This window comes from Ursus arctos, chromosome X, assembly GCF_023065955.2.
Source record: "Ursus arctos isolate Adak ecotype North America chromosome X, UrsArc2.0, whole genome shotgun sequence".
Classification (NCBI taxonomy): Eukaryota; Metazoa; Chordata; class Mammalia; order Carnivora; family Ursidae; genus Ursus; species Ursus arctos.
This window is the reverse complement of record NC_079873.1, coordinates 14891701-14905118: the sequence shown is the minus strand read 5'-3', so window position 1 is coordinate 14905118 and position 13418 is coordinate 14891701. Positions and strand designations below refer to the sequence as shown.

The 13418-nt window shown below is 42.8% G+C and overlaps 1 protein-coding gene across 13 annotated transcripts in view; it reads left to right on the top strand.

Annotated features, from left to right (window-relative positions):
* Positions 1–13418, top strand: part of ADGRG2 (adhesion G protein-coupled receptor G2) — a 126955-nt gene that overhangs the window by 91091 nt on the left and 22446 nt on the right. For 11 of the 13 annotated variants that reach the window (XM_057310413.1, XM_057310409.1, XM_057310398.1 and 8 more), the window contains 7 exons: positions 169–221; positions 1269–1324; positions 4327–4366; positions 4855–4892; positions 6116–6210; positions 6758–6824; positions 12859–13247. In XM_057310413.1, the coding sequence (XP_057166396.1) occupies positions 169–221; positions 1269–1324; positions 4327–4366; positions 4855–4892; positions 6116–6210; positions 6758–6824; positions 12859–13247 (738 nt within the window). The remainder of the gene's footprint in view (positions 1–168; positions 222–1268; positions 1325–4326; positions 4367–4854; positions 4893–6115; positions 6211–6757; positions 6825–12858; positions 13248–13418) is intronic. The other 2 variants (XM_048213584.2, XM_044377555.3) reach the window with 1 other exon arrangement.

Genomic DNA, 13418 nt, shown 5'->3' with positions numbered 1-13418 from the left:
CTAATAGAAAAGACAGTAAATGTGAGTAATTGCAAAGAATTTGATGAAACCATTTATTTTATTAATTTGATTGTTCACTATTAATCTGATAATCTTTTCTTGTGTTGTATTAATCCTTAAGTTCTAAGGATGCAAGTCTCAAATTTTGTTTTGCAAATTTATTTTTAGCATTTTTTAGAGGTGAGATAATGTTTCCATATGAAGAAAGCAATGTTACCCAGGTAGGTTTTAAAGATTTTTTTTATTGCAGTCTTAGAAGAAAGCAAGTGCTTGTGCATTTAAAGATTTGTTTAAGGTTCAGATTATTCATGGTATTTGGCATATTTGCTTTTATGACCAAATTTAAATAAAATATCTGTTGTTGAAGTACTAGCTTTGTCAAGAAGGTTTGCCTTCATAATAATCATGGTACTTTGTTAATAAGCATATTTCAGTTTTCACTAAGCTTGCCTGCTAAATGTTTATATGATGGAATCCTATGGTTAAAAATTTTTTTTAAAGATTTTATTTATTTATTCGACAGAGATAGAGACAGCCAGCGAGAGAGGGAACACAAGCAGGGGGAGTGGGAGAGGAAGAAGCAGGCTCATAGCGGAGGAGCCTGATGTGGGGCTCGATCCCAGAACTCCGGATCACGCCCTGAGCCGAAGGCAGACGCTCAACCACTGTGCCACCCAGGCGCCCTGCTTTAAAAATTTTTAAATTATATTAGAAACTTGTAGCAATAAGAAATATCTTGAATCTAACAATAGTCTTATGAATGTGATCCTGTTCCGCCCCATGGGGTTTTCAGATGCAGTAGTCTCACACTTCCCATGACTTATATTGGTTCAGAGGATCCCAGCTAAATGTGGTTTGTTCATTCACTATTTCCTGAGCACCTACTATGTGCCTGGCGAAGAGCGAGGTGCTAGAAATGCAGTGAAGTCTGCTACCAAGTTCCCTCTTTACACTGGGATCTTTGCTTAAGTCTGGGACCTTTCACGTGGAGAGCTTTAATTGTATTCTTTTGGGGGAACCCTTGGAATAATGGAATTAACTAGCACATTAGACTTGCTGATTCAGAGTATTTTTGAAAGGAAATATAAAGACCAAAACTAGCTCAGTCAATATGGATTTGATCGTTGGCTGGGTAATACTCCATGCCTTCAGTCTTTGGGCTGTAGTTCTTTGGGTGGCCAATGAAACTGAAGACCAACTTCTTGTTAGAGAGTGTAAAAAACCACACAGTATTTGTTATATTCTTAATGATTTTGTGCTCCTAACAGAACCAAAATACGGCTAATGGCACCTTATCTGGAGTCCTGTCTCTAAGGGAATCGAAGTGAGTAATCTGCTGCTTGATGTAAAAGTTAAGACATCAACTATGGAAAGATACTTGTTGAGCTATCTTTACTTTTGGAAACTGAGAATAGGAAATAGACCCAAAGCTTATAAAGAATTGGTTCTTGAGTTCTTAGCAAATAGACCCGTCAACTAATAGCCCCATGAGGCTGTTCTCTTTGATGCTCTGTAGCTATGTAAGGGGTCAATTTGAATTGGTATTTGAGCTTTAATATGATTTGGTAGCCAGAAAGGTTGGAAGAGAGTTCAAGGTGGGATGCCATGTATTCCGTTCGTTCATGCTTTCATGAAGAGTCAGTCATTCAAAAGTCAGAGAGAGGTCTTCGTGAAGTAGGTACCAGCTTCCAGGGACAAGCACAGACAATGAGAAATGCATTACAAAAAATAGATGCTCCCAGTCAGACACAAGGTCAAAATGTCAGTCTAGGCCCACAGACAGTCTTACCTGAGTGTCCCTGGGAGGGGAAATGTCAGGTCTTCTTCACCCTCAGGCCGGGAAACAGCATGGGAGATAAAATCCATCTACTCTCAACCTGGCTACTACCCCTCAAAGGAGATTTTCATCAGCTTTTGAACCAAATCCAAAAGCTCCAGCGAGTATCTGTGATGACATTGAAGAAAAAAAAACCTTTCCTAGGTCAAAACAAAACAAAACAAAACAAAAGAAAACTCCTCTTAAGGGTCATTCTTTCAATTAGCATTTTGACCTCCCACTGAGTCAGCACTGCCATAGATGGAGGGGAATTTTCGAGGGGAATCTTCGGATTCCTCCTGGGGGCTATCACACATCTCTAGGGCTCCCTGGAGTGTGTAGCGCAAACAGTTAAACTAGTGAGAACTGGGATGGACAGGAGTGGTATTTCTGTCCTTGAGGCCTATTTTTTGAACTCCTGATAAAAATGTAGCTTTCCTAGCTATTCAAAGTATATGTGTGAAATAAAAAGCAGAAGATATCAATGTCCTAGAAGTATCTTAAACTTTAGATGGGAAACAATATTGATAAGATACATTTTTAAATTTTTTTACATTTTTAAAAAAGATTTTATTTATTTGAGAGACAGAGAGCCCGAGAGGGAGGAAATCAGAGGGAGAAGCCGACTCCCTGATGAGCAGGGAGCCCGATGCAGGGCTCGATCCTGGGACTCCAGGATCATGACCTGAGCCAAAGGCAGACACTTAACTTGAGCCACCCAGTGCCCCAAGATAAAATTTTTTAAACTCACAAATTTATAAACAGAAAACAAATTCATATGCTTGTAGTTCATCTTAATTACTAGACTTGAAATATAGAGGAGTTCATTTAAAGCCACGAAGCATTTGTTGAGCACCTTAATATGTGTTTGGCCTTGGGGATAAACCCAACTCTCAGGAAGGAAAACTGGTTCTAGAACAATGGTTCTCTACCCTGGCTGCATGTTAAAATCACCTGGGGAGCTTTTAAAAATCCTGATGTCCAGGCACACTCTATAACAATTAGATCAGTATTTGGGCCTGGGACACAGACGTTGGTATTTTTGAATGCCCCCCAGGTGGTTCCATCATGAGGCCAATTTCTAGAACCAGTAGTCCAGGGTCTGGTAGGATAGACCTAGGATGCAAACAAATAACAATACAGTACAATCCCTACAATGAATGTGATGTATCCAGGGCACCAAAGATGTTCTACATATCTAAATATAGAGCAGGCAGAGTGGTTGGACTTGAACCCAGGGGCCAGGGAGACCCCCGGAAAGGTAGCCTCTGAGCACAGTTGAGGAGGAGCGGCTTCTGCCAGCTAGAAAAGCTAGCTGACTGCTTAGTGTTGCCATAGTCCTTCTCTTCTTTCCTCCAGACCTTCCCTGGAACCACCTAGAATTATTGCCCATTCCGTGGAGCTGGGTTTCTCAGCCTCCGCACTATTGACATTTTGGACCTGATAGTTCTCTATTATGCTGGGCTGTGTTTACACTGTAGCATGTGTAACAGATCCCTGATCTCTATCCACTAGATGCCAGTAACACCCAGCCCCCAATTGTGACAATCAAAAACATCTCCAGATATTGCCCAATGTCCCTTGGGGGGTAGAGTCCATCCCCTCCCACCCCAGTTGAGAACAACTGCCTTAGAGTGAATTCTTCTCCTCCTCCTTCTCTTCCTCCTCCTCCTTCCCCTTCTCCTCTTCCTCCTCCTCCTCCTCCTCCTTCTCCTTCTCCTCCTCCTCTTCCTCCTCCCCCCCCTTCTCCTCCTTCTTCTCCTCCTCCTTCTTTTTTAAAGATTTTATTTATTTGAGAGACAGGGGCAGAGGGAGAAAGAAGCAGTCTCCCCACTGAACAGGGAGCCTGACAGAGCCTATCCCAGGACCCCCCGATCATGACCCTAGCTGAAAGGCAGATGCTTAACCGACTGAGCCACGCAGGTGCCCCTAGAGTGAATTCTTTAACTAGATTTCTTTTATCCTAACTTCCCATGAAGCTCTTCCACACTGAAGAAATAAAAGTGTTGTTTGAGTGGGGTTGGAGGAGAGGAGTGAGGGAAATCCTGGAAGAGAAGTGGTGAGGAGGGGAAGGGGGGCTGGAGAGTGCTAGAGGGCAGGTGGGATCAGGTGGAGAGGGAGTGAGGAAGAAATCAGGGGTGCGGGGCCCCATGGTGAGTGGTGGGCCCCTCTCAGAAATTTTGCCTCGGGCCATCTCTTCTTTAGGCCCTCTGCCAGGAGAAGCTGTCTGGGAACCCAGGAGCCTAATGAATGACAAGAGTGTTCAACCATAATTTATATCTGGCTGTTGGCTAGAACTGATACACTTCTGTCTGGTTAGTTTCCCTTGTCATATAAATAATTTATTTTTCTCACATAGGAATCTCTTAGTATACCCAGTGTTTCTTCAAAGTGAACACTGGAAGCAATAAATACCACAGGCTTAATTTAATTGCTAAAAATCTAACTTGTTTTGAATTTAACATCACCAGTGATCTCCTTCATGTCAATTTCTCTCGTTTTTTTAACAGACGATCAGAGCTAAACAAAACCCTGCAAACCTTAAGTGAGGTAATCATAGTACATCCTATACCTTGTTTATAATTACTGTTTCTTTTTGGGGGGAAAGCATGGAGTTCTGTGTTCCTGAGGAGAAATGTATTCGAACTTCCCCAAATCTGTCATATGAAAGATTGACTAGCCTAGTTCCATTACTCCAGAAATCAGAACTGCATGGATCCAGAGTCAGAACTGGAAATCACAGTGGATGGCTGTTACAAGGGGATAGATTTTCCTTCATGAAAACCAAAAGTTTCTTAAAATGAGGGCTCCAGAATGAGCTCCCTTGTGTGGTAGTGAGTTCTTGACAGTAGCAGGATGCAAGCAGAGCCTGTTTGCCCTGAGTAGCTTTGATGATACGTCAGGAATCTGATAGCAATGTGAATTGAATGATCCCTAGGGGTTATTGTGACTCTAAGATTCTGTGGTGCTGTGGTAAGTCCTGGGTTGTTTTGTCTGACATTCTCAACTGTCATATATAATCTGTTTGTTTGTTTCAGACTTATTTTATAGTGTGTGCTACAGCAGAGGCCCAAAGGTCAGTCACTTTTAATACTTTTATCCATATTATTTCTCTACTCATGAAAAATAAAGTATTGAGGGGTATTAGGTTGTAAATTCAAATGTGTTCCTCTAAAATAAATACATATTCCTGCCATTGTGGATACACATTTTTATTCTCTGAAACACTCATCACTCTGTTACATCCATCTTCCCATTTCTTTATGAATCACAGAGGGGTGGTTGGGACTGAGCCATTTGCCTCTGGTGCGGTGATGCGAGGGACTAGCAGTGTCCTTAGCCCCGAGGACCACCAGTATAACCAAGAAATGGCTCCCAGCGGTCCAGTCTAGTGAAGGCCAGACAGAGAAGAAGGAATATAATACAGTGCTTGGGAGAAGAAGGAGAGGGGGGAAGAAAAGATTGGAAAGAAAGAGAAAAGAAGATAAGAAGTGTGCAGGGATGAGTCAGAGATTGCCCGACAATTATTTGAGGTTGCGCAGATGATCATGTTAAATTGTATCCATCAGCTGTCTTGGCTGCAGAAGCTAATGGCTTACATAGGTCAGTAATCTCGCCACCTGAATCCTGAGCATTCTGTGAGAGTACAAGTCCTCAAAAATGACAGTTTCTGCTCGTCAAGCTATTCACTGGTGCACATAATGGCAATTCTTCATGAAATCGTAGATTGAATCCCTGTCCACTATATATATTTAGTTCATTTCACTTATCCCTTTGGGTTGTTTGCAACATTAATATTTTTTCATGTAAATCAAGACTAAAGTAAAAAAAAATGTCTTAAGTTGCTAGTTATCTGATAATCTAGATTGAATTGCCAGAGAGGTTTTGGATTTAAGAGACCTCGATGTTCTTCCAGTATGTGACAGGGCTCCCATGATGGAAATTCAAATGCCTACAGATACCAGGCAAGTAGCCAGCTGGGGGTAAGACTCTGGATGTTAAGATGCTTGTCTTTGCAAACAAGTTGCACCCCAGCCAGTTCATAGTTCCCGCAGGCAAAATGAATCAGCAGTTGTGTGTGGTCACAAGGTCTCTGGTTTGCAACCTCGCCGACTGTCAACCTCTATCACTGTCTCATCGTCAAAAGTCGTGGGTGTTCACAGGCTTATTGCGCTGTCATTCCAAGTTCACAGTACCAGTGTCTCCTTTCCTCACTCCCAAGTTTGAAAAAGCATTTACAAATATGTAGGCAGGTTTCCAGTTTAATAACATTCTGATTATATATATTTCTCTTTACAGCACATTAAATTGTACATTCACAATAAAAATGAATAAAACGATGAACATATGTGCTGTAATGGTTGCTTTGAAAAAAGTAAAGATTCAACCGATGGGTAAGTTGTCTCTCTCTTTATTGCTGTGTTCTTTTGCACATGACTTTGATGTGTTCTTTTTAAAACTGAAAATAAAATCAATAAATTTAAGTATGTTATAGCTTTCTGTTTTGACTCTTGGACAGTTTTTAGAAAGCTCTAAAAGGTGATTTTTTTCCCCCGCTGCTTTCTCAATAAAGTTCCAGTATACTATATTTGAAAACAAGATAGGAAAAAACCCTACTGAGAGAGGGGGACTACTATTTGGAGTGTTAGATCCATTGCTGCTGGATGTATTTCCTTCAGAATTCTAGGGAGCTGCTGAAGAGCAATTGATATAGCGTGCATATAACCTCCCCCAAATTATTCACTCAGTAGATACTTCTGAGCATATTATGTATGTATGATTGTCAGTATAATAGTATCCAGTTGTATTTTATCACGTGTTTTAGATACATGCTCTTTAAAATGCAGCCAGTGTAGGAACCGTAATACTTGATGCATCTGAGCTTCTGCCTTGCCTTATTCTTGACCATGTATTCTCTTCTTTCTTTTCTCTTGTCTCCAGAGCAGTGCTGCTGTTCTGTCGGGATCCCGTGCCCTTCCTCCCCGGAAGAGTTAGGAAAACTGCAGTGGTATGTAGCAAACATGTTGACCTTTTCCCTAAAAGTAATAATGATAATGATAATAATAATAATATTTAATCGCCATGCTGGCTAAGGAATTTTGGGATTTTGACAGTGAAGAAGGGCTTTCAATTTTAGGGGAAATATGGTTTTCTCTTGTATCAAGTTTCCATTTGGACCGTTGCCTTGAAATAATGGTTTGCAATCTTGGCTACACATTAAAATCACCTCGGGAGTATTGCAAATATAAATATTCTGGCCACCCCCCCCAGCCTCACCAACTGAATGCCATCATATTTTTAAATTTTTCTAGTGTGGTAGTTGAGAAAATGTATCTCAGTGGTATTTTAATTTGCACTTCTCTTATGAGGACTGTTTGAACATTTTTCATGTATTTGGGGGTCATTTTTATATCTTTCTTGTTAATTGTACATTCATGTTCTTCCCACTTTTTCTGTTGGATATCTAATCAGTTGGGTTTTTTTCTTTAAGATTTTATTTATTTATTAGACAGAGAAGCGCGCGCGCACACACACAAGTGGGCAGAGCGGCAGGCAGAGGAAGGGAGAGGGAGAAGCAGGCTTCCCGTGGAGCGGGGAGCCCGATGCGGGGCTTGATCCCAGGACTCTGGGATCATGACCTGAGCCAAAGGCAGAAACTTAACCGACTGAGTCACCCAGGTGCCCCGATCAGTTTTTTTTTTTTTTAAAGATTTTATTTATTTGAGAGAGACAGAGAGAGAGCAGGGGGAGGAGCAGAGGGCGAGGCAGAGAGAGACTCTCCAGCAGACTCCCCGCTGGGCACAGAGCCCAATACAGGGCTCCATCTCACCACCCTGGGATCCTGACCTGAGCCGAAATCAAGAGTTGAATGCTTAACTGACTGCACCACCCAGGCACCCCTGTTTATCTGATCAGTTTTTAAGAGTCTTTATATAGTGGGGATATTAACTCTCTGTGGTATATATGTTGCAAATATTTTCTCCTAGTTTGTCAGTTATCTTTTGACTTCATGTTTTTGTCACGCAAATTAAATTTTTTAAAAATGTAGTTAAGGGGCACCTGGGTGGCTTAGTCGGTTTAGCGTCTGCCTTCGCTCAGGTCATGATCTTGGGATCCTGGGATCCAGCCCCACGCCGGGCTCCCTGACCAGTGGGAAGTCTGCCTCTCCCTCTGCCCACCCCTCATGCATGAGCATGCGTGTGCACACACACGCTCTCTCGCTCAGATAAATAAATAAAACCTTTTTTAAAAATGTAGTTAAATTTGCCAGTCTTTTCTTTATTGCCTGTGGATTTGAAGCCTTAGTTAGAAAGCCTTTTCCTATGCCTAGGTATTATAAGGGAATTCACCCTTGAGTTTTTCTGGTATTTATATGGTTTCTTTCTCTCTTTTTTTAAATATTAAATCCACTTGGAATTTATTCTTGTGTGTGAGGTGAGGTATGGATCTAATTTAATCTTTTCCAAAATGTCTAGCCAGGGGCTGTGTATCATTTATTGAAAAGTCTGTCTTTTCCTGGGGCACCTGGGTGGCTCAATTGTTAAGTGTCTGCCTTTGGCTCAGGTCATGTTCCCGGGGTCCTGGGATTGAGCTCCCTGCTCGGCGGGAAGCCTACTTCTCCTTCTCGCACTCCCCTTGCTTGTGTTTCCTCTCTTCGCTGTCTCTCTCTGTCAAATAAATAAATAAAACCTTAAAAAAAAAAGTCTGTCTTTTCCTCAGTGATTTGAGATGCCATCTTTGGAATGTGTTAAATGTTGATAGCTGTTTGGTCCCAGTTCCAGACTTTAGATGTTAACATTGAGGGAAGCTGAGTGCGGGGTATAGGGAACTCTGTATTATTTTTCCAGGGTTTCTGTAAGCCTAAAATTAATTCAAAAATCCTGATTTCCAGTCTTCTACCCTCAGCAATTCTGATTTAATTGGTCTGGAACATAGCCTAGGCATTAAGGGTTTTAAAAGCCCTCTTGGTGATTTTAATGTGCAACCAATGTTGAGAATGACTGCCTCAAACTCACCACCACAATGGAGGGAAGCTGGGAGGCAGATGACCCCAAAGTCATGGATGATGTGATCACAGGTGTATACAAATATAACATAGAAAAAACTAGGAAGTGAATGAATGAAAATACTCACAGGGGTTCCCAGTGATTGGCCTGCCTACTGTCATCATAGGTGATATTTTGATTACTATTCCTTTTTTTTTTTTGCAGCATTTTCTATACTTTATTATGATCAGATAAAATTTGTATTTGAACAAAAGGACATATATTTGTCAATGTAGAGCTTCTCATATAGGAACAAAAGGGTAACTGTAGCCTGTCTGCCCTGTGTGGGCCATATTTCTGGGATATATTAAAACATTGGACCTTGAGGAATTGCTAAAGGACTTTAGTTTGGGATTTATAGCATATTCTGTAATAAAAAGTAAAGAATATTTAAGTTTTAAGCTTAACATGCCCCATTAAGCTGGAGGGTTGAGGCCCATTTGAGAGATGGAATTTCTAGAAGTACCAGGATCAGATGAAGAGATCATAGCTCTTTTGAGGCAGCCCCACAGACCTCTGGCTGCCCATTCAAAGAGCTGTTAGGATGAAGTAGCAGGACACAGAAAAGCGGGTAGAATATTAGCTCATTGTCTGGCTAGAGCTCTGTCATCAGCTCGCTGTGTATCCGAATGTTGCTTCTTTATCAATAGAAATAAGTCTCCGGTTCCTCCTCTGTAAAATGAGGAAGTGAGCCCCATCAGCACTTCTCCAAGGTTACTGTGCATGTCAGTCACAGAGGATCTTGTTAAAATTCTGACCCAGTAGGTCTGGGAAAGACCTGAGATTCTGCATTCCTAACAAGTTACTGGGTGAAGCCAGTGCGGCTGGTTCATGGACCTCACTTTAGGTAGTGGGGTCTAGTCCATAGAGCAGTGGTTCTCAACCCTGGGTGCATGTTGGAATCATCTGGGGAGGTTTAAAAATGCCAGTGCCTGTCTCCCACCCTCAGAAATGTTGATGTCATTGGTCTGGGGAGCAGCCCAGGCTTCTGGATTTTTCAGGATTCTTGGGTGGGGTGATTCTTCTTCTTCTTCTTCTTCTTCTTCTTCTTCTTCTTCTTCTTTTTCTTCTTCTTCTTCTTCTTCTATTTAAGATTTTATTTGAGAGAGAGTGAGAACATGAGCAGAGTGGGGGCAGGGAGGGGCAGAAGCAGACTCCCTGCTGAACGCAGAGCCTGACGTAGGACTTGATCTCACAGCCCTGAGATCATGACCCAAGCCAAAGGCATACACTTAACTGAGCCCCCCAGGTGCCCTATTTTTTATTTTTTAAAAAGATTTTGTTTATTTATTTGAGAGTGAGAGCACGAGCAGGGGGGAGGGGTAGAGGGAGAGGGAGAAGCAGACTCCCCTCTGAGTGGGGAGCTTGTCATGGGGCTCGATCCCAGGATCCCAAGATCACGACCTGAGCCAAAGGCAGACCCTAAACTGACTGAGCCACCCAGACGTCCGCTTCAGGCCCTTCTAAAACCTACTGACTTGTCAAAGTGGCTTTCTGGGGTGCTGGAAATACTCTATTTTGATCTGGGTGGTGATGATATAGGTGTATACAAGTATCAAAATTCTTCAAGCTCTAAATGTAAGATTAGTACAGTCTACCGTATGGAGGCCGCACCTCAGTGAAGAAGCCTAGTAGGACAAATATGGACGCCTGCGCCCACCCCAGAGATTCTAGTTGAGTGGCTTTGGGATGGGAGCCCTGCACCGGAGCTGAAGCGCTCGGAGGGTTCTGATATATAGTTGGCCTTGCCCACCACTGTTCTGCCTCTCCCGGTGGGCCTCTCCCAACGGATGGAGGGCTCCGTGTGGCAGAAGTGCCCAGAGCATTAGAGAGAGGGTAGCCTCTTCACGGCGGAGCCCAGTGAATGGGAGCCTTCATGCTGGGGGATTTGGTGGCTGCAGACCCCCAGATGTAAGAAGGAGATTTAATTTATACTTTGCAAAGCACCTTTGCGGTGACTTGGCCTGAGGCGTTGCTGCAGCATACAGTTCAGAGAACTGAGTCTCCGAGAACGGGGGTGGATTGCCTAGAAGACTAATGAGAGCAGGAGCCTCAGCCACGGCTTCTCGACTCATCAGTTTTCTGACTGTCTGGTGCCCCTTCGTCCACACTGCCACCCTGAACCTCAGGCCGTGTAGAGAGGCCTCTGGCGGGTGTCTGGCCAGACTAGACTGAGCCAGCATTTCTTTTTTGTGGGTATGACCCGCCTCGGGTTCCTCAACCTAATATACTTGCCTCCTCTCACCCAAGAGAAGCTCTAAAGACATATTATAGTTGGTGCTCTTAAGTCACCATCTAAAACTGGATCCATCAGAGGCTTCTCTAGGTAATAGTTTGTTGCCCCCTCTGGTTGCTCTTCCCCCTCACCCCAAGACTGGTAGATCTTGATAGCAGGTGAGTTCCTCTCAATCTTCCATGCCGTGAAAATATATGGGCCGGGGGGCCTCACCCCTGCACCAAGACCAACTGAAACAGATGCTGAGGAGTAGGCCACAGAAATCTCTCTATATTTTTTAAAAGTCCTCTGGGTTTTCTCATGCACGGCCTAGGTTGAGAACCACCGGGCTAAAGCAACACTGAGGTCGTAGCTGATTTACAAGCTGGGAACCCCTATGGCCCCAGCTTAATTTGTTTTTTCATTCAATAAACATTTCCTGGTCACTTACAATGTGCCACTTAGCATCGTGCTGTGCTATAGTGGTATAAAATTGATTCAGACAGATTCCTATGTTCATCAGTTTCAGAAAAATTTATGTATTATTAATTTCAGTTCAAGATTTTCTTGAAACAAAATTCAGTAAGTCAAAGAAAAAAAAGGCAGTGTTATTTACCTATCCCAGCCAATATCACACTGCATGTGAGTGAGCTAAATTTGAGGTTTCATGGAAAGGAAAGGCTTACTTGTAACTCACTAAGACCAGTATGAGAATATGCTGAAAAAAAATTCCCTTATCCAAATCAATAATAATGATTTTTGCACATTTTTCTAATGCGGATCAATACACAGAAGATTGTAAATGTAGTTGACAGAATTATTTACTTTGCAAAAACTACGGGAAAAATCTGAAGAACATTTTATGGTCATTGGTAAATTTAGAGCTGCCTTTCAATTTTTGCCATAGCCCCATGTTAATACTGAGTTGACATAAAAGTTTGTGAATCCATTATGGACAGATATAGTTTTGAAATGGATATACTTTAGCTTCAAAGTAAAATCAATTGTTCTAAAAATGATGAACCAGTTTTGTTAATGTAGATTCGAATATTCAAAGAAGATGATATTTTGGTATCCAAGTTTTAAGAAAAATTTTTTTAAAAAAATTTTATTTATTTGATTGAAGGAGAGAGAGAGAGAAAGAGCACAAGCAGGGGGAGCAGCAGAGGCAGAGGGAGAAACAGGCTCCTTGCTGAGCAGGGAGCCCGATGAGGGGCTCAATCCCAGGACCCTGGGATCAGGACCTGAGCTGAAGGCAGGTGCTTCACCCACTGAGCCACCCAGGCACCCAATTTTTAGAAAACTTTACAGTACATTAGGAACAGTTTGGGCATGTGATTCTACTTTTTTTGAGAATACATTTTGTAAAATCTAAAAAAAAAATAAGACGGATTCCTAATATATGAAAACCAACTAGGTGGGTAACAGCATGTAACAGCTCCCCCTTCCCCCAAAAGCACATAGAAGTGTTACAGGATCTCTTCAACTGAGTGATAAGTGATAAAGCACAAGAGCCTGAGAGCAGTGGTGAGTGAGTGACCCAGAACTGGTAATTTATCAAAGAGTGTCCCTTCTGGCTAATTCCTCTCCCAGGGAGGAAGTGGTGGAAGTGGGCAGGGGGCCAGTGGCAAGGGCACAGAAGGTGTGCAGGGGCAGAGGCTGGGAGTGGCAGGTCCCTGATGAAGCCAAGTTACCTTGGTGGTGTTGGATGGTTGCTAGAGGAAATCAGCCTCTCTGTAACTCCTTCGTGTCTCACGTACATCTCTGATTCTTTCCTTTAGTGACCTGCAGGATCCTGTTGTATGTCTTGCTGGTCATTCAGATGGCTCACTATTTTCTTCTAGCAATTCCATCCCAGTTGTTCCTCGGGCCACCATTCTGTCCCAGGTCTCCAGTGCCATCTCTTTTGCTGAACCTCTAAATCATCCACCTGTAACCCAGAGCCCTCCCTCTCCAACACGAATGATTCACCTTCCTTCTCCCCAGCCTTCAGCTCCCCTAGCTTCCAGCTCTGCCATTGATATGCCCCCTAGTTCTGGAACTTTCTCTTCCCCTATGCCCCAAACTGATCTTTCGCACACACTGCCACCTGTGAAATCCTCACTTTCCTCTCCCACCGCGTCTGCCCCTGTGAATGTCATCAAGACCAGCACGCCTCCTGACAAGACAGGTAAGTTGAGGAGCCACGCTGCTGCTGTTCGTTAACAATCTGGCTTCCTGAAACGCAGGTGCTAGCCTGCCAAATCAAGATATCTGTAATAAGACCGTGTTGAACCTTTCTTTTTATGATGTCTGCTTGATTTCGAGAGCTTTCCTCGAGACATTCATAGAACATAGATAT